This window comes from Manacus candei, unplaced genomic scaffold (assembly GCF_025592945.1).
Source record: "Manacus candei isolate 608988 ecotype Guabito, Panama unplaced genomic scaffold, ASM2559294v1 h1tg000047l, whole genome shotgun sequence".
In the NCBI taxonomy this organism is placed as follows: Eukaryota; Metazoa; Chordata; class Aves; order Passeriformes; family Pipridae; genus Manacus; species Manacus candei.
In genome coordinates, this window is record NW_026138095.1 from 2,203,735 (window position 1) to 2,224,327 (window position 20,593).

General features: G+C 49.3%; 1 protein-coding gene across 1 annotated transcript; it reads right to left on the minus strand.

Annotated features, from left to right (window-relative positions):
• Positions 1–2,830: 2,830 nt before the first annotated feature.
• Positions 2,831–13,265, minus strand: KCNJ2 (potassium inwardly rectifying channel subfamily J member 2). The gene is made up of 2 exons (XM_051797742.1): positions 13,142–13,265; positions 2,831–8,205 (listed from the first exon to the last, which is right to left on the minus strand). Exon 2 carries the CDS (start codon positions 7,987–7,989, stop codon positions 6,706–6,708), a length of 1,284 nt encoding a protein of 427 aa, XP_051653702.1. The 5' UTR covers positions 7,990–8,205; positions 13,142–13,265; the 3' UTR covers positions 2,831–6,705.
• Positions 13,266–20,593: the final 7,328 nt, after the last annotated feature.

Consider the following 20,593-nt stretch of genomic DNA (forward strand, 5'->3'; position numbering starts at 1 on the left):
TGAAGTCAGTGCAAGTACCAACATGGGAAAAGGGAAAAAGAAAAGCTTTTCTGGGCTGTCTTGCATTCTCTGTGTGCATGCAAAGGATCACACAAAAATCCAGGGGTAAGGATGGAGCTGCTTTGGTTAAAGGTGACATTCACCCTTCCCAGTACAACAGCCACTGCACCATTTAAGAATATTAGAAGACTTCAAACCCAGAGCCAAAGCAGTGTGATTTCTCTGGGTAGTCTCTGTGCCCCAGGGTGAGATGCAGCCCTACCCATACAGATCCTGTGCTATTAAACTATAGGGATCCATCCCTTCCTGTGGACAGCCCATTACACATCAATTAAACTCCAATAATGAGTTCAGGGGAAGCAGCATCTCGGAGTTCATTTGTCTTGGGCAACACCAGCAGCCAGGTCTTTCTCAAAGCCTAATAATCAAGAAGATTTCTGAGGTGGTGACCTCGGAGTGCTCTGGCTTTGCTCTTTATTTAGAGCTGAGTGTTGGTTTCCAGGCTGGAGCAGCAGCACCAGTGAGCCCCAGGCTGTGTCCCTGCTGCTCCTGCATCAAACACAGGCACAGCCAGGAGGCATTCCATGAGAGGAATCGTAATTAATGAGCTGATTTGCATATCAAACATACTTTGTGCACGGCAGGATGTTTTGCCTTTACAAAAAGTTAGGGAAATATCAATCCTGGAAAGCGAGAGCCCACGGATCACACCCCCTGCAGCAGGAGGGAGCAGGGGTTACCTGGGGGATCCTCCCTCCTACTGCTGGTTACAAGGAATAACCACAATAAGGTCAAGTTTGGGCAGACAGGACCTCAGACTTGGTTTTGACCTTGTTTCCTGAGTTATCCTGAAGTTTGTTACTGCTGGGACATGAAAGGAGGAAGATATCCAACAAGGGCAGTTGGTCTCCAGAAGTCCCTTCCCACCCATTCCGTGATCTGTGCCACAGTTCACAACTCCCTTTTGCTTCCCAACCAGAGGGATTCAGTAGGGATTTCACAATTTAATCAAAATATCATTTATATGATTCCCAATGCAGATTTTTTAAAAATAAAATCTGTTGCCAGTACCTGTGGGTTGAAATCCAAGCCAGTAAGGAAGGAAAAGGCAAGAGCAGCAGTTTTATTTTTAAAGAATAATATAAAATGCCTAAATTGCTGAAACAGGTGTGTTTGTAGCCCCTTCCTGTCCTGCCCACCCAAAACTATAAAATGCCTTGGCTTGTGTGTAACAACCTGGATTTGCACACTCCAACAAGCTGAAAACATTAGTGCTGGATTACAGACTGTAAATACACGTTTTCAAGACTTGCATTTCATTTTTACACTCTTGACCTTTCCATAATTCTCATTGCTTCCATTTTCTGTCCTGTTGGGTGAGAAAACTGGGGAAAAGAGGGACCAGTTGCTTCCTGCATCTTCCTCTGACCCTGCACGAGCACCCACAGCAGTGCCAATGCCTCTGTCCTGCTGCTGCTCTGCGTCTACCGTGGCTTTTACTCCCTCTGCCTGGATTCAGGCAGCTCATTCCTGGAGCCTGCAGCACATCCTGGATGCATCCAGCGTGTCTGGGAAGGAGGAGAGCTCAGGACTGCCTCGCTAGCTCCCAAAATGTGCAGCTGTGCTCTGCTGCTGGATTTGTGCTGACTCCCCTCGGCAGGACCAGTGGCCGGCGAGAGGAGGGAGAGGCACTGACAGGAGAGGGTGCTAATGATTTAGGGAATGGGAAAACAGGCTGAGAGTGGTCCCTGACCACTGTCCCTGCAGAAACATCAGAGCCCTGAGCAGCTCCCTCAGAGGATGCTTTTCAGCAGGGAGAATAAGCAGATTCAGGCTGTGACAGCTAATCTGTATCTCTAAATCCAGCCCCGCAATTATTATTATAAGCTTTCCAGGAGACCATTAGATCTGGAAAGTAAATTTGAATTTATAAATGGAGTCCTGCTAGGCAGGGTCAGGGCTCCATCCCAGGCATCATTTAATGGCATTAGGGGCTGATAAAAAGGTTGGAAAATCAGCAGAGGGGTCAGAACTGGCCTGAGATGCTCCCTCAGCCGTGGCAGGGTGTTTGATTCCCGTTAGATCAGCACTTTGGAGCTGAGTCACAGTTGTGCAGCCTCAATATCTGCCCTGGAGGCCACGCAAAAACGGGCAAGGAGCTTTTCCAGCCCACACAAATAAGGGCATCACGGCTCTTTCTGGTTCCCCAAAGCCTGTCCCCCCTGCTCTTCCCTGGCCTGTCACACAAACCCCCCGTGCTGGTGCCACCAGGCTCGGGGCTCCGGGGAAATGAGGCCTGGCTGGAGATTACAGAGCGTGTTTGGAATTGAGCTGAGCTGAGGAACATCATTTCAATAAGGAGATGTTCCAGGCAGACATGAAACACGGGGATTTCAAGATGAGTTTCCTGCTTAATTTTTTAATCCCTTGCCCAATCTTTCAATGCGCTCGCTGATGCTCTGGGCTTTGATCCCCCCCTTCCCCTGCTTTGGACTTTGTGCAGACTTTGAGCTGCTTTACCATTTAATGCAACTTGTAGCCAACGACCTGGAGCTCTGAAGCCCCAGGTATGACCTTAAGAAAAGCCCTTGATCTGTCTGGGGCAGATCTTCCTTTGGTGCAAGTTGCCTTACACCGTGTTTGTGTTCTCATCTGGGAAGTAACAATGGGATCACCTTTCCTCCTCCTGCCTTTTGTCAAGGTAGAGAACCATCTCTCTCTTCCTAAAGTGCTTCAGACAGTGACTGTGCTCAGACAACCACAACCACAGCTCCATAACCCCCCCAGGCCCACGTCCCCCCTTGTTTACACACATGCTGCACACACCAGCTCATTCTCAATTATTTTTTTTTTATTTATTTAGAAATAATAAAATAAGACATAATATATAAAAATCTGTACAATCCACAATTTGTGCAGTACATTAGGAAGACTTTGATACAAAAAGGCTGCAAACAGGAAAATAGTCATGGACAACTGTCAGATGCCAAGATTGTTCACCTTACAACAGCTGCAGGCCAAAAGTCCTTACAAAATCAGCTTCTCGTTGGCTGTGGAGTGGCAACTATGCAGCACCTTCTACTTCACAATGGTGGTGAGCAGCCATAATTTAAAGACATTACAGTACTTCTCAGTTTTACCTTGTAATCCATTATGAAAGAAAAGAAGAGCTAAGAGAAAACAAATTAAATATCTGAACCCTTTGTCTTTCCCGAGACGAGAGAGTGCTAAACTAACCCCACAGAAAGTGTCTGGTGGCTGGGAGAGTGTCACCAACCCCAGCTGATAAAGTCAGGATTTCCACCCTTTGCTGCTTCGCCAAGGCCAACTCGCACGGAAGAGAGGGGGGAAGGAGGGGAACCATCCCCGGCTGCCCCCGAACGCTTTTGTCACTGTACACAATATTATGGTTTAGACAATGTGTCTCATTCAAGTATTTTCAGGGAAGGGCAGAAATAACATATTCCCCCCCAGCCCCTAAGCAAGATACAGTATAAACCTTCTGTGCGAGCCAACTGGATCCTGGACAAACCAGAGCCCGGCGGAGTCTGTGGGTAGAGCTCAGTCAGTTTAAAGGGCCCCCAAATCAGCATCAGCTTGGCCCAGGATCAACAGGGACTGAAGAAACGCTGTCAGTCACTGTCTAGTCCTTAAAAAAATATAGTTTTTTTTTTTTTAAATGACTAACCCAATTTGCTGCTGTAGAAGTGCTACAATAGCCTGACCTACACCGGGCTGGGAAACACGGAGCCGATGGAGAAAGGGGGAGTGGTACCATGGAGTTACATTGCAGGTCTGTTTTTAGCAGCTTCCCCGGAGCCAGAGGCCGAGTGCAAGCCTGCAATGGAAGGTTCAGTCGGCAAAGACAAAGGGTTGGGGAAAAAAAAAAAAAAAAGAAGAACACGGCAGAGAGTAATGGATTACCCCAACACGCACCCCCTCGACAGGACTAGCTGGTAACTCTGAAAAATGCCAGTAACTAGAACATGTTTTCAAATGAAAAGTCCATGCTTGAAAATAAATAAAGTTCATAGCATTAGGAGTCCTATAAGGCTTGCAAGTATTTGCTAAAAATCATGCTAACCTGTAGCATCTAGTACTAGTGAGCCGAGACTGCCGAGCTGAATTGATACTTTGAGTGGCCTTTTCGTTGTCTTCTCCTTGTCCTCCTTTACAGACTTCTATTTACATTTGGCTTTAAATATGAAAATACTTGATAAACTTTATAAAATGTACATTTTAAAAATATTTCTGCAAAAACCGACTTGAAAAACAAAACAAAACAGGAAGAAAAAAAAATGAAAACAAAACCAAAACAACACAAACAAACCCAAAACCTCTGCACCAGAAATGTTAAGGGGGGAGGGGATTTTTTTTTTTCTCTCTTTCTCTCTGAATTTCTTGTGTTTTAAAGAAACGAGACGAATCCTGTATTTCCTATCCCCCATCTCTCATCCCTCCCTCGAATATCTCAAGTATCATTTAGTGGGAGCACTGTGCACCTGGGGGATGCTGACCTGAGAACAGGTCCCCTCTCTCCCACTCAGCCTCCCTTCCCGTTGTGTTTTCATGCACCCTCTGTTTCACTGAATACTCTTTGGTTTAGGTTTTTTTTTTTCCTTTTCCAAGAACATCACAATTAGCAGCACTAGCAGCACTCCATTGTCTCCACCACTGTTGACCCAGAAACTGCAACCAAATCACCTTTTTATGTTCACCCTTCCTTTCCTTTCTCACCCTCCCACCCCAGTAACAGCCTCAGTACTTGCACTTCATCATCTGCCCTCTCCAGTAGCCAAATCCACGTTTACAACCCCGAATCTCCACAGTTTTGAACCCACCCGCTGCAGATACCATCTCATCAGAAACCACTTCGTTGCAGGCATTTCTTTCAGGCAGGGCTGGAAGGGGCCAGAGGCCTTCACAGATATCCATTTGCAGAAGACATTAGACCTAGAACAAGCTGTTTTTTAATGGCATACAGTGATCCAATACTGCAAGAGTTGACCGGGATTATCGTCCCCACCGCCCCGCTCCGCTCTCCGGGGAGCAGGGGCCAAGCACAGCTTTGCTGTCTCCTCGATCTTAGAGGCACAGAGAATTTAAAGCCTTCTGGGTGAAGGAGCCAAAACACCCCCAGAGCCAGAGCTTGGCTGAGGGTGACCAAATCAGCTCAGAGCTGGGTGAGGTGTCTCACCCAGTGACCATTCGTTTGGGGAGAGGAGGCAGGGGATGGACCTCCCTTTGCAGCCTCGTCTCCCCAAATAGTCCCTCTCTACATGACAGAAAAATACACTTTTTTGACACCCCTGCCCTGCTGAAGAGAAGCATTTTGTACAAAATCCTGCAATCCCTCTGCCCTTCCCAAGTGCTGTGCTGTCAAAGCTGTTTGCCCCTCTTCCTTCCTCCTCAAAAACCTCTTCCTGGGGGTTCCTCTGCTGCTTGGCTCATCCGTGCCCAAACACGTGCTCCTGCAGCCTCGGCCTCTGGCATCAACCAGCAGCTCCATGGCACAGTTTCCCACTCGGAGCTGAGGAGCTCGAGGTCCAGCTCCAGGCTGCTGAGTTTCTTCTCACAAGGAAAGAGGGAATTTATTTCCCCATCGAAGAGTAGGAGGAAGGAGAGGAGGCCCAGCTCACTTTAGATCCGAGCCTTAAGCTTTTAGAATAAGGTGCAAAATAAAGGTCTTAAAAAGGAAAAAAAAAAGGAAAAAAAAAAGAAAAAAAAAAAAAAAAAGTCAAAACCAAAAAAAAGTGTCTGAGGTTTGAATTTTTTTTTTGTTTAAAGCAGCCTGTTCCTTTTTTTTTTTTCCTTTTTTTTTTTTTAAATAAACTCCACTGTGCAAAACTGTGCATTTTCTTTGGTATCCACTTAGGTAGTTTTCACTTAGTACTTTTTCCTACGTATATGTATATTTTGTCTCACTTTAGACAGAGAATTAAATTCTCCCCCCAAAAATCATAATTTTGCTGGAGGCTACTGATTGGCCTGATATTACATAATGCCCCTTATGTAATTGGAAAGAGAGAAATTGATTCTAGCTATCAAACTACTGGCCTCAAAAGGAGTTTAGACTTTCTGGCAACATCGGCCTCTCTGAACTGATCACGAGCTTTTCAACCCAAAAAGTTCAACACTGACTTTTTTTTCTTTTTTTTTTTTTTTTTTTAAATTACACAAGAGAAAATAAAAACTACACTGCAACAAAAATAACCATTTGTGTTCATGTAGTTAGCAGCAGCTTTTTAAAAAATAATTATAATAATAATAATAAGGCAGATCCTTGCCTTTGTTATGCCATTAAAAACATTCTTGTTCCCTAGAGAGAAGCATTCTGGAAAAAGTTGAAAAAAAAAAATAATAATAACCCAACCAAAGCTTGCCTGCAAGTTCAAGTTTTGTAAAAAAATATATACATAATTTATTCTACAACATATGTGCCTTCTGTTCATACTTAGACATGTTTAGTGCTTTGTGTTTAGAGTTCGCTTTCTGTCGTCCCTCCTCTGAGGACAGCCCTAAAACCAGCCTGGGTTTCTCAGGTCTGCTGCCTTCCCACCACACTCTTCAACAGTACCGTTGTCTGAAAACTGTTCTGGGCCAACTTCTCAGGTCAACAACGTGCCTTTGACCGGTAGATGTGGGTTGGTTTTTTTTGTTTTTATTTGAAACTTTCAACCAAAAGGGAGAGGAAGAGTCCGCCGGTCATATTTCCGACTCCCGCCGCAGCGGCCGCGGCTCCAGAGGCACGCCGGCCTGGTTGTGGTGGTCCATGTCGGGGTGGGTGTCTGTGCTCATGCTCTCAGGCACCCCCGTGTCGATCTCGTCCTCCTCTTTGCTGCTGAGGGCGACCTCGTTCTCGTAGCAAAAGGAGTTCGCGTTCGAGAGAATGTATTTCTTCTCTGCTAAGTCTCTGGCACTGCAGATGGGTGTGTTGGGCACTTCGTATGTTTTGTGGAACCTCGAGTAGTCCACTTTGTAGTAGTTTTTCTCTTCGAAGAGCACGGGCTCGTAGCGGTGGCCCCAGAGGATTTCGTTGGCCAGGTAGGAGCTGCGGCACTGGGTGGTCATGGCGGTGGCCTCCACCATGCCCTCTAATATTACTACGATTTCAAAGTCAGCATTGTCCATGTCCTGCTTGCTCAGGTCATACAAAGGACTGTCCTCATCTATTTCGTGCACTATGGTGATCGGGGAGACCAGGAATATCCGGTCTATGCCGCTGTCAAACCCCACGTTGATGTCTATCTGATCCAAGGGGATGTACTCCCCTTCCGACGTGATCCTGGATTTGAGGAGCTGCGCTCGCACGTGCGCCTCCACCAAGTGGCTTTTCCTCAGGTTCCCAACGCGCCACATCAGGCACAGCTTCCCGTCTCTCATGGCCACCACGGCATTGTGGCTGAACACCAGAGTCTCGTTCCTCTTTTTTGGCTTAGCCATCTTTGCCATGACGGCCCCAATGATGAAGGCATCGATGATGCAGCCCACTATAGACTGGAAAACCACCATGAACACCGCGATGGGGCACTCGTCCGTGACGCACCTGAAGCCGTAGCCGATCGTGGTCTGGGTCTCGATGGAGAACAGGAAGGCTGCGGTGAAGCTGCTCACTTGAGAGATGCAAGGTTTGCTGTTCTCTTGGTTCTCCAGATCCCCGTGCAACAGTGCAATCAACCAAAACACACAGCCAAAAAAAAGCCAGGAGAGGATGAAGGTCAGGCAGAAGATAACCAGCATCCACCTCCAGCGGATGTCCACGCAGGTGGTGAAGATATCTGCCAGGTATCGCTGTCCCTTCTCCCCCACGTTAATAAACTGGACGTTGCAGTGGCCGTCTTTTTTGACAAAGCGGCTCCTGCACTGCTGCCTGGTGTGTACCTTGCCCTTCCCGTTCCCAAAGCCGTTGGCCACGGCCATGGTGGACAGCTTCATGCCGTCCTCCTCCGAAGACACGATGCTGTAGCGGTTGGTTCGCACGCTGCCCATCACTACTGCTGTGGACTGAGGTGCTTCTGCTTTAGAAAACAGTCTGAGTTTCTGCAAAACCCTTTGGAGAAACAGTTTTGAAAGTTCTAGAGGAACACACACACACGGAAAAACCGGGGAGAGGCCGGAGTCCCCAAGAGCCCCTGGATCAACCAAGGACAGTCTTCTGGTATGCAGAGTTAGCTCAGCAAGCAACCGTCATAGAGAGGGCATGGTCTGCAAGAGAAAGAGAAACGCTGTGTTAGCTCCTGGAGGGACAGGACAAGGAATCAAACCTGAAAGGATCAAGTTAAATTCCTCCTGCAGACCTGCAGGAAGTTTTCTTTTTTCTTAACAACACTCTGAGCAATGCTCAGTGATCACAACTGTGCCTGGACAGGAGTCACATCATCACTGCGAGGAAGTCACTGCTCCTCCCCAGGGAAAGCCCCGAAGGCATCGTGTCACACAAGTCCCTGAGCAATATTCACTCTAAAGCTGGACATGCAGAGAATGTCTCTGCTATTTGCAACTGTGCTTTCTGTGTATTGGGAAACAAACAACTCCCTTTAACATCCATCTGCTCAAACACAAATACTGGAGATGTTTGTGGTGACTTACAACCTGTCCCCCAGACTGTTTGTCAATGACAAACCAGGGAGTTGCAAAAGGGAAGGTGACGTGTACAGAGAAAAGCAATAAACCTGGGAAGTGCAAATAGCAGAGGTTTCCATGAAATTAGATCTCATTTAATTTTTTTAATTAAGCTAGAAGAGTGAGCTGTGTACTCTCTGCAAACAGCAGGAATGAGGGCTGCATTGGTTCCTCTTTAACTCCAGAAACTCACCGGGATCTCCACGGGTTTTACACCCATATCAGGCATAAGTTGGACAAAGCAAACTAAACCTTGCAATGATGCAACTACCAAAAGGCTACAGTGGAGTAGAACCAGCTGTCTTCATAACACCTTTAGTAGCAAGAACCAGCTCCTTCCCCTCGGGAGCCCGAGGCAGCCGACTCCACCTCCAACAGGTAACGGCTCCAAGTGTCCCATGGGCCTTAAACATCACCAATTAAGACTCAGCTGAGAGGCTACAAAACCTTCTTCCTGAGGGTAGAAGCCACCAAACTTGTTTCAGGGAGGTCTGGCTTAGACCCAGGTTCAGCTTTTAACAAGTGCGTCATCCTTTAAGTCGTGTTCTGTGTATCAGGAAATGGGACTGAAATGCTGCAGGAGAGAGGCCCTGATGCCACTGCTCCATCCACACGTGCCCCATGCAGGAGACAAGGCTAAACCCGAGTGCTGGGGAATGTCTGCTGTCCCTTTGTCATGGCAGAGGAGACTTCAGAACCATTTACCATAGCAGGGGATTAAATCACGATGCTCTCCCTAAATTAGTGTTATCAAAATTCATCTGAGTTTGTCCAAAACCCAACAAAACTGCAGCCACTGTGGAGCACAATCCCTTCCCACCAGGACCTCTGTCCCCCAGTGGTTTCAGTACTGTCTCTTCCTCTGACTCGAATCCCACAACAGTTGTAGATAAGATGTTTTCTCCTTTCCCAACAGCAGCTCCTAAAGCCCTGCAGAGACGTTCCAAAAACTTGAGAGATTCCAAACAGTTCCTCAGCCCTCCCACATCCTCCAGCCACATTACAAGGGCTTTAGCTCAGCAAACACCTGTTAGGAAAAGAGCAGGTGACAAACAGCACCATCATCGTGCTCTCAGCTCCTTGCAGGCTGCTCTTCCCTCCAGGACCTCTTCAGGCTTTACTTTTACCTCCTCTTTCTTCCTCACTCCTGTTTGTTGTGCAAGAATGTGTCCCGATGCCTACTTGCCAAGATTAGTCATCTGTGACTTCAGCTCCTACAAGACATTTTGGCAACTCTCAATAGGTTCAGTAATGCCCACTCTGAGCACAGCTCTCAGCAATGAACACTTACAGTGTAGCTGCCCTCTTACTTATTCTGTACATTTATTCTTACTTAGACAACTGCCTAAGGATCCACTTTCCCCCCCACCACCACCTTTTTGTTCTCAGGGTTTTTCATTCCCATCAGGATATCATTCTCAAAAATACAAAAGAATTCTTTTAATGCTCACTTAAATGATTTTTGTTTTGGCTGAAAAACACTTTGATTAGAAACCTGAACACAGCAGGGAAGCAAAATTACTGTTAATACATTCCACACAAAAAAACTTCTTGAAAAGCCATTGCATTGCTCTGCAAATCGATCACTTACAAACCACATCCTATAATCACAGTCATGTTTGACTTCCACGGGCAAAGTCTGTTTTGTTCCAAGCTGATGGAAACACACAGCCCAGGAAACAGTTTATTTTGAAGTCTGGAGTTCGGTTTTTTTCCCCCTGCATTGTCTCCTGGATTTTAGAGGAAAACTTGTGGTGGAGGGAAAGATAAGCTGTAAAGTCTAAAGTGTCTGACTATGCAGCTTCCCCCACAAAAGTCTTGACCTGAGGACATTTGTTTGAATTCCACAAATCACTGAAATCCTAATGGAGCTTCCTGCAGCGAGCTGGCTGCATTTAGAAGTTTGGGATCTGAATTAGGTATCCTGCATTGTCACATTCCTCCCCCGAAGGGCTGAGCACCTTCTACCTACTGCACCTTGCACAGCATTTCTCCTCCCTGGCTGCTCAGTGGTTGCTGTATCCTTGGTGGACCTGCACCCATTTGGCCCTAAGGATCCCTAAATCCAGGGGTGTGCCTGGGGACACCTTTGCAGACTGCTGGAAGTTTATCCCACAAAGATCTGGCATGTTCCATGCAGCACAGTCGTCTTCTTGCTTTTACAGCACTAACTGCCTCTCATCCTTGTGAGTGCTCGGAGTGGGGAGGATGCTGGGATGTGTGGGATGGGAGCAGGACCAGCCCCGTGCACAGGGACCAGGCAGCAGGTCTGATCTCACTCCTGCTCATGGCAGGTCCTGCCATGGATGCACTGGCTGCCCAGCCACACACCTGACCAGTGTTCACCCTGACCTTCACCAGAGGTCCCCCTCACAATCCCAGACACAACCAGCATGAAAATCCAATGATACTTCTCATTTTGCTAATCCACCTGCTGCTCCAAGGCAGAGCAAGGCTGCTGCCCCCCTCCCCACCCCGGCATCAGCTGCTGGTGGCACCAAAAATGCCAGTGTGGGACCAGCCCCTCAAACCTCCCCAGGCAAAAAGAGCCAACCCAGTGCCCACCAACTCAGCCCAGCATTTGTGTAACTGAGCCCAGTGCAGCCAGACACACACATGCAGCTGGAAATTCAATCATCACTAGGTGTGTTATTATTATTATTATTAATCCAGGTTACCTTTCCTCCTGGAAGGGAGAACAAGCAACGCAGCTTGTAATTACCAGCACTGGCACTGACACAGCATTACTGGGAAGGGATGAGATGGGATGGGATGGGAGAGCCCTGGCTTGCTCCGCTGCGAGGGGATGCTTGGAGGAGCCGGGAAAAACGGGGCTGTGCTGCATCTGCAGCATTTCTGAGCCAGCATTTGGGGAAATGCCACGATGAGGAGCCCAAACCTCGCTTTTCCCTCAGCACCCCCCTGCAGCCCTTCCCTGGGGAAAGAGCTCACACCGCACGTTAAACTCTGCAACGAGCAGCTCGAAGGGAATTTGTGCAGAAGGTTAAAGACTGAGGCAAAACTCAGAAGTGCAAGGAGAGGGGGGGTGGAGAGGAGCACTAACGAGCGCTTGGAGCGGTTATTCCCAGGCTGACGCCACACAGCCCTGCGGAGAGAGCCGGGCACATGTTGCCAAGAGAGCACCAGCACCACCTCAGCCAAGTGCCTTCCCTGCTGCCCTCGGAAAACAGAACAAAGGAGCTTCTCGCCCCAGCGAAGCCCGTTCCCACATTCCTGCTCCCTGGCTGCCGGGCACGGCCACCCCTGTAACCTTTCTCCTTAAAAGTCATTCCCCAGAACTTCTCCGCTGGTCTGGGGAGGACTCAAGTTACACGGAGTGGTGAGCTGCTTCCAGGAGAAAGGTCTGTCCTTCACGGACAGGCAGTGGGGGAAAAAATAAAAAAAAAATAATAAAATAAATAAAAAAAATGATCAGATTATGCAGGGAAATGGGTGCGAAGAAATAGGAGAAAGAGGACAAGTGGCGTTTGCATCTGCTGTCCTGCCAAGGAGACGCGCTCGGGGTATTTGTAGCCGATGACAAAATAACTACGAGTGGAACAGCCATCACCAGGGGGTGTACGTGGTGCACCGGCTGCGAGGATGGAAAAGCAAACAAGTGTAAAGGTAAGGCTGAGGCACAGAGACAAGTGCGGGCAGCCCGCGGGGCGCGGAGGCGGCGGGGACAGCTGCGGGGACAGAGCTGCGGGGACAGAGCTGCGGGGACAGAGCTGCGGGGACAGAGCTGCGGGGACAGAGCTGCGGGTCCCGCTTAACCCGGACACCTGCGGGTCCCCTCCTGCCCCCGCCCCGGGCACCGAACCCTCGAACCCATCTGCCTTTGCTTATCAGTATTTTTTCCTGTAGCTGTCAGGAACTAAGCTGAAACAATACAGCTCTTCACAGCCTGCGGGTTTTTTTTCCTTCTTCCTATCTTTTTTTTTTATTATATTTTAGCAGGCTGCTCTGAAATAAAGAAACCCCGCCGTTTCCATGCTGCCAATGAATGAAGCTACAGGTTCATTTCACACCCCTCTAAAGCACTCCGGACACTCAAAACCACGCATCTGAGCGCTGGGACTCGCTGCTTCTGCCCTGCCTCTTGTGCAGGAACAACAGGCGAGAAGAAGGGAAAGGGATGGAGCGGCGCGCCTTGAGCGACACGGAGTTGTCATGCGAACTTCCAGCCCTTCCCCAGGATAAAATATCCCGGGGGGGATGGGGGGAGCAGCTGGTGCATGGAAAGTTATAAGCACAAACAGATGCTGGAAGCAGATGCTCGGGCGCTCCAGCCATACCTATCGAATTATTCCAGGCACTGAGAATAGCTCGGGGATGGGGGCGTGAGAAATGCAGGAGTTCCCCCTCCAAGCCGGGGCACACAAGGGGAGCTTTATCTCGCGGTGTCGCGACACAGCATCGCCGATCGCCTCCCCCTCGGGGGGCTGCGCTCCGGGAGGACGGGGCTGAGGGGGGGGGCGGGTGGGCGACCCGAAAGGATGGAGAAGGCGCTTCTTACCTGCCGCGGCCCGCGAGGGAGGTGCGTGTGGAGGGCAGGGGTGTAAGATCCAGCAGCTGGGGGACGCCGAAGCCGGCCCGGTGCCCGCCGCCCGCCCGCTCTGCGCTCCCGCCCGCCCGCGGCCCCTTTTTGCGGGCGGCCATGGGATGTTTAATAGCGGCCCCGCCGGACACGCCCCCCCCGCCCCGAAGGCCAATGGAACGAGGAGGGAGTGGTCGGGGGGGCGTGGCCGCGGGGGGAGCCCGGGAGAGGGATCGGCGGGATCGGGAGCGGGATCGGGAGCGGGGATGCTCCGGAGGAGCGGCGAGACCCCCGTGCCCCGTCCACAGGGTCCCGGGAGAAGGCAGCAGGGGTCCGGCTTCCCGGTGCGGGGAGTCCCGGGAGAACGCAGCCCGTCTCCGGGTCCCCGCTGCGGAGGGTCCCGGGAGAAGGCGACAGGTCTCCTGGTCCCCGGCTCTCCAGTGCATAGGAGCTCGGGAGAAGGCGGCCGCTCCCCGGGTTTCCAGGAGCAGGCAGCCTGTCTCTGGTCCCCGGGTCTCCCGTGTGGAGGAGCCCGGGAGAAGGCGACAGGTCTCCTGGTTCCCGGATCCCCGGTGCGGAGGATCCCGGGAGAAGGCGGCGAGACCCCGGGTCCTTGATGCGTTGGATCCCGGGAGAGGGCGGCCGGTCTCTGGGTCTCCCGCGCGGAGGGTCCCGGGAGAAGGCGGCGAGACCCCGAGTTCCCTCTACCGAGGGTCCCAGAAGGAGGCGGCCGGTCCCCGGATCCCCGGTGGTGGCCGGTCTCCTGGTCCCCGGATCCCGGGAGAAGGCTGCCGGTCTCCCGGTGCCCGTGTCCCCGGCGCGGAGGGTCCCGGAGCAGCCGCGGTGGGTGCGGGGAGGGCTGTGCGGGGAGGCAGCGCCGTCGCTCCGTTTCCCGGCACCGGAACGCTCCGGGAGCGCCCGCGGGCACCGAGCACCTGCCCCGGGTACCCCCCTCACCCTCCCAACGCTGCGAGAAAGGCTTTTGCGGGACTTCACACGCAACTTGGGAAGGTCTCGTGTGCTATCTGGGCGCCTGCTCGCTCCCGTTTCCATGTCTCAGGCTGATGTCTCGAAGCAGTGAGAAAAAATTCCCGGAGGCAGAATAGTTTCGTCCCTTTTGCTCCTTTTTTTTTCATTTTAGTGAAGGGAAATGCAGAGACGCAGGTTATCCCGTCCCAAAGTCCTGACACTAACAGGGATGAGAAGCCAGGCAAACACAGCACAGCTCCTAGGCTGAAAATCCTTCTTTTTAACTCAAATCAAATGTCCCTTCCAAAACAAGAGCTTTGATCCCTGGACTAAGATCTTTTAGAGCACGGCTGGAAGCAAGAGCAGTATCAGCCTGGCTACAGTGTGTGGGATCCATGTCTTTGTTCCCTGGCTCACCTGTGGCAGCTCGGTCGGGCTGGCCAGGGTGGAAATATGCAGAAATCAAAATGATTTTTAATAGCTTGTCCTCCCTACAGTGAACTTGGCCTAAGATACAGAAAAATAAGGGTGAAGGGTCTGGCTGGGAGCCTTGCAGGAACAAAAACAGCCTTGTAAGCACAGCCTGAAGTTTGCCAAGCCCTGATGGACAGTGCAGGGGTGTTAGGTTCCAAGGCAGGTGTCTACTGCAGAACAGGCTCCTGCTGCCCCCGGAGAGCTGAGTTCCCAAGTGCCAACAGCTGAAATCCAGCAGGGAGCCCTGTCATGTGCTGCAAAACTAAGAGCCAAGGTGACTGCTGAGTGCAAAGGGGGCAGAGCACACAAAGCTTCAGAAACTGGCATAAACACCTCGATTTGCACCCAGGACTGCGACAGCAGCCTCTGCAGCACCCAGAACTGGGTACTGGGGATGCTTGTGGCACTGTGAATCAGCAGGCAGGTCTGCCTGGAGCTGCTGAGGGATAGACTGGTCCAAGTGGATCGGCCACTCTCCTCCGAGGAGCCTCTTACCATGACCAGAACAGGCTGTAAATATGATTCCTTACTTTCCACAGCAATGCCAGTGCCTGCAGTCGCTCCTTGTTGCTTAAACTCTCCTCCTCACTTGTTTCCTAAGTTTACAACTCCGACATGAGCTGTCTTTAAACCTTCAGTGAAGGTACTTTCCTCTCTCATGGTGTAGATGTTTTAAGAACACGCTCCTCACGCACTGCCCCATCCCACCAACTGCCTCTCCTGGCACTGACAGCGTTTGAGTTCCCCACACTCCGAATGAGGAAGTGCCACATTGTTGCAGCAATAAACACAATGGCCAAGTGCAGCCGGTTCAGAAGTGCCCGGTTTGTGTGTTCAGGATGCACAAACTTAACGCGAGAGGGAGGGGGAAGAAGAGACAAGTGTTTCTGTACATTGAGCAATCGGGCACGTTGGGCAATCGTGCTGCTTGTGAGTTGTTCTTGGGTGGCTCTGTTCGTTTTGAAGTGGAAGGAAAGTCCTCTAGCAGTCTTATGAATGATGAATCTGGAAAAAAAAAATCTATAAGAGGCAATGAGTGCAATTATCTTGTTCATTCAGTAAAGCAAAGATCATTAAATCCACCAGATTGGAGAGACAGGCACAAATCCTGCACTGCTCTGTCCCTGGATCGGACAGAAATATCCCTTGTTACTCAGTGTGCTTCCTATGGACAGCTAAAACAGCAACAATTTGACTCACTTGGAAGGAGAATGTGCCCATCTATATGGAAATGAAATAAGGTAGAGCTGCAATCCACTCTTGGGAAGAGATGCTCTTCTGAGAGCTCACGCTGTGAGCTGGGCACTGAGTCCAGCAATTCTCTGTACAATATCCATAAGATATTTATGGATTGCAGCCTGACTTTGTAGACTCTTACTCAGCCTTTACTCATGCAAACTGAGTGATAAAGACTACAGAGCTACTGGACCCAGAGATCTCAGATCCACTGGTATGAGTAAGGGTAGAGCACATACAGAACCGTTTTTCAGCTCTCCAAAGTCAGAGCAGCTCTGCTCAGAAAGCTCTTCTTACAATGAAATATCGATTCTAATCTGTCATACAGGCAATGAAAACCAGAACAGAACCATCTGCATGGACTTCAGCAAGAGAAGTCCTCCCAGACCCCCAAACGGGGAAGTTGAAGTTACAAGAAAAGTTTCTAAAAAACCCTTTCCTGTTGCAACAAGGCAGGACAAAGAGGGTGAGAGGCAGCTGAAAACTTAACCCTCAAGGCTGAGCAAGGATTTGTTTTCCTTCTCTCCATGACTGGTTTTCTAATTTGACCTAGCCCTGCCTCAGAAATCTCTCAGTGCCTTCTGACTGAAATATTAGGAGGGTGGTGTGAAATGGCCATGGGCTGAGGAGTTTTCAAGACAAGACCCTTTATGTGCAGAAGAAACAGCACCAAGGGATAGGAAGGGCTCTGGGAAGGCAGAACATCCCTATTTCATACCAGGAGGGGTAAGAAAAGGAGCCAGTGGCAGAGCAGGATGCTTTCCATAGGCAGATCCCGGGCTGTGCCAGTGAAAGCAGAGGCTTTTCACCCCCTTTTTCTGGTGTGGTTCTCACCACCTCAACTTGCAGAGAGCTGCAGATGCCCCAAGGAAGCAAATGGAGAGTTGTGTTGCAGGCACAGCCCCTGCCAGCTGGGAGCAGAGGCTTTAGCCCCCGTCTCACTCCACGGGAGATGTTATTAAATTGCTTTTTCTGTCTTGGCGCTGAAATGACCTAATTATCAGATTGCATTTAGTCTTCATCTCTCCAAGTGGCCAAATCTGCTTTGGTTCTCAAGGATTTTATTGCCAGCTGAAAATAGCTTGATTGTATTGTGCTTGCAAAGAAAACATGGTCTGGTGGAATCAAAGCAGTCCATTTCCACAAGATGGGAAGAAATGCCATAAATAACACGTTGGGCTTTCTTTTTTTTTTTTTTTTTCTGGTCTCACCATTTCCATGCATGTAAACTGGCATAAGTTTGCCTTTCTTCTCTCACCATTAGGTCAACTGGAAAAAATTCATCAGGAAAAGGTGGTTTCCCCATTCACAGCAAACCCCTGGGGTTTAGACATTAACTGGGTCTTTATAGGTCTGATGCTGGGATCTCCAAGGAAAAATGAACCACGCTGGTAAGAGAAGGAACGGGTAAATCCAATGAAAATTCCACAGAGAGACGGTTACATGTTTGATAAGGCTTGAGAGAGCAAATAAATACATTTTGTACTTTGCAAGCAAATGGGATATACAGATGTGCAGCCAGCGAGACAGTTATACTGGAGAAAAATGTGTTTGTTCATAGGAGGGATGAAATATGGAAGAGGAAATTGAATTGCTTTATATATCTGAGACGAGTGGAACTCACACCCCATTCACATTATTTTTCTTAACCATACATTTTGTGTCCAAAATCTCTGTTTAAGGTTTCAGGCTGTCTCATTTGGTCTCATTCTAAGGACAAATCACCAGCCAGTGCCTGTATTTTGAAAAAAAAATAAAATAAAAAAATAAAATAAGTGTGTGCTTTCAGTCTTTGCTGCTGCAGATGGGGGACGTGGGTAGCAAGGTGAGGACCTCTTGAAATACTGAACTGCAAACAGCAATCCATCACTAGCAGGGACTTCATCTAACTACCAATCCAACAGCAACCCAAAGAGTTCTACCAAAAAAACCCTATTTCCAACACCGTGTTCCATGTGGCTCCATTCTCAACAAACTGAGGTGCCTGATTCAAAGGATCTTTCATTTCCAGCTAAACTTTCTGACCCAATAAAACATGACAGACACCTGTTGGTAAAAGTGAGTTCTCTCAGCACCTGCAGGGTCTAAGGCCTTAAAATGATTAGGAAATCTTAATCTGATATTTAATGTACACCTTGCACATTCCATGTTTGCTCGAAGCCTGGCTGTATCCAGACAGTTCTAGTAACATTTAGGGATAGTTTTCAGAGTTGATGATTGAGAATAATCTTCCAAAAATGCAATAAATGTCGGGGACATCTGGCATTGTTTGTGACATGGTAATATTGTATATTTTGCCTTGCCCAACCAGAAATCAGCTGTGGCAGTTTGGCCTCAGAGGCAGAGGTGGGGAATGTATATTTGGATTAATGGTATTCATGTAAGTGATAAAAGTGACCGAGCAATTACATATTCATAAGATTAATACTTTCCTATTAATCTCAAAGTTATCTAATGATCTCCCATAGCTCCCATTCTTTGGTTGTCTCAGGGGAAAGGGAGTTAATGGTTAATAAAACTTACCAGAGTGGTGAGAACATGCTTATGGAGCTGGCATGGGGAAGCTGACAATTCCTGGAAGGAAAAGGGTTAAGAGCCAGCAGCTTACACACACGAAACTGTGTGACTGCGCTTTCATTCTCTTCCTCACAGCTCCAGTTCCTGGTGCTATTGGGCTGCCAGGTTTCCTAAAATCAGGATAGGCTCCTGCTCAGCTGAACAGAACAGGGTAAGGATATCTTTGTGTTTCTCTGGCTTGAAAACTTCGGGTTCTGGATGTTGTAGGTGAGCAAGGGGTTCCCAAGGGAGAGGGTGTTCATCAGTTTTTCAGTGGTTACCTACTGTGGGCTGGCACAGGCACAGGAGGAGAATTAAAAAATATCAGAGTGGTTTGGGTTGGAAGGGACCTTAAAGCTCATCTTGTTCCACCCCCTGCCATGGCAGGGACACCTTCCACTAGCCCAGGTTGCTGCAAGCTCCATCCAGCCTGGCCTTGGACACTTCCAGGGATCCAGGGGCAGCCACAGCTTCTCTGGGCAACCTGTGCCAGGGCCCTCACAGGGAAGAATTTCTTCCTAACATCCAGTCTAACCCTACTCTCTGTCACTGTGAAGCCATTCCCTGAAGCCATTCCCCCTTGTCCTGTCTCTCCAGGCCCTTGGAAATAGTCCCTCTCCATGTTTCTTGCAGGCTCCTTTCAGGTCCTGGAAGGCTGCAATTAGGTCACCCTGAAGCTTCCCTTTTCCAGCATGAACAATCCCAATTCTCTCAGGAGAAAAGGATAAGAGAATTGGGATTGTTCAGCCAAGTCAAGTCATCTCCTTGCTCCAAAGCCAACATCCAAGCCTCCACCTGCAGAGCCCACAGTGCTCAGAGACAGGGGCTGGGTCCCTCCCCTGGGCCAGCAAGGAAACCTCAACCTCCTTCCATGGGCTGGGCTGAGTTTGGTGAGTTGATCCTTACAAAGGGTTGTTCAAGGTATGAGGGTGGGAAGAGATGAAAGGGGGAAAAGCTTCTCTGCCCCTTCAGGATCCTGCCACCAACATTCCTGGCACAACAACCTCTGCTTGGCAATACTAGGTGGTGACCTGCCTTCTGGAGTGGTGTGCAGGAGGAGGAAGAGGAGGGGTGATGAGAACAGGCTTGTGTTTGGCTGTAAGAGGAGGGAGAAAGCAGGGACCTGAGTGTGCCACCATGGGCAGAAACATGGAAAGTTTCCAGTGGGAAAGGGAGTGGCAAGGAAGAAAAAATAAAAAGTCAGTTGCAGCAGAAAGAGCCAGAAAGGTTTTGTCTTTTCCAAGCAAAATTATGGCGAATTAGGTGCCTTTTGTGCATCTCTCCTACTGACCTGTTTGCATTCACAGCTTGGTTCTCCAAAGGGATTCAAACTGGGCAGCTTCACCCTGTCAGGTGATGTTTGGTAGTTCCTGAGAGAGAGGATGATGTGAAATATGTGGGTACAGGGGGAAACCTGCTTCCAACAGCAAACACTACACCCAGAAGGGACTCAGAGAGCCTCTGTTAAAGCCCTGCTTTTCCTACACTGCAGTGTGCATCTTGCATTTCTGCTGCTGAGCATTTGTTATCACTGTAATTTATTCCCCATCAGTGTACCCACTCCAGTGAAAACTGCATTTATAAACTTGAAAGTGTCTGATTTGTGTTAACATCACACAAATGACCGCTCTGTTCCTTTTCTCACACTTTTGATTTTGCTCTATTAGCTGAGATCAAATGTCCTTGGTGCTTTCTATCAGTTTGCACCAGAACCTCAGAATTTGCCTGGAGTCTGTGGCCGCAGCGTAAGTGACAATATCAGAGTTTATTTTCTCTCCTGGAAAGCAAATAAACTGTGCTAAAAACAGAGAGTTAGATCATTGGCCATTGTGGAAGGAAAACCACAGCAGAAAACAAGCTGAAGTTTCCTGAGGAGCCAGTGCTGGGCCTATTTACATCCAGTGGGAACTTCCAGCCTGATGGCAGTGCAGGAGACCCCTCCCTGAGAGGGGACTGGTGGGTGGGTGGGTGTTTTTTGCTGGATTTTTCAAACCTTGGTGAACACTTGAATTCCTGAGCCAGGTCTGCAGGTGCACCAGGGAGGGTCCTGGAGCTGTTGAAGCTGGTGCTGAAAACTCCCACCTTTTTGGGAGAGCCTTGAGAGCTTTCAGAGCCATCCCAGCATCTCTCCTGCCCTGTGCCTGCCCTTCCCTGGTCAGGAAGCCAAGGAGCAAGGACAGCCTGGCCAGGACACAG

What these genes read in the sequence shown, in the direction of transcription:
- KCNJ2 (XM_051797742.1), bottom strand. Translation starts at nt 7,989, where the DNA reads ATGGGCAGCGTGCGAACCAACCGCTACAGCATCGTGTCTTCGGAGGAG.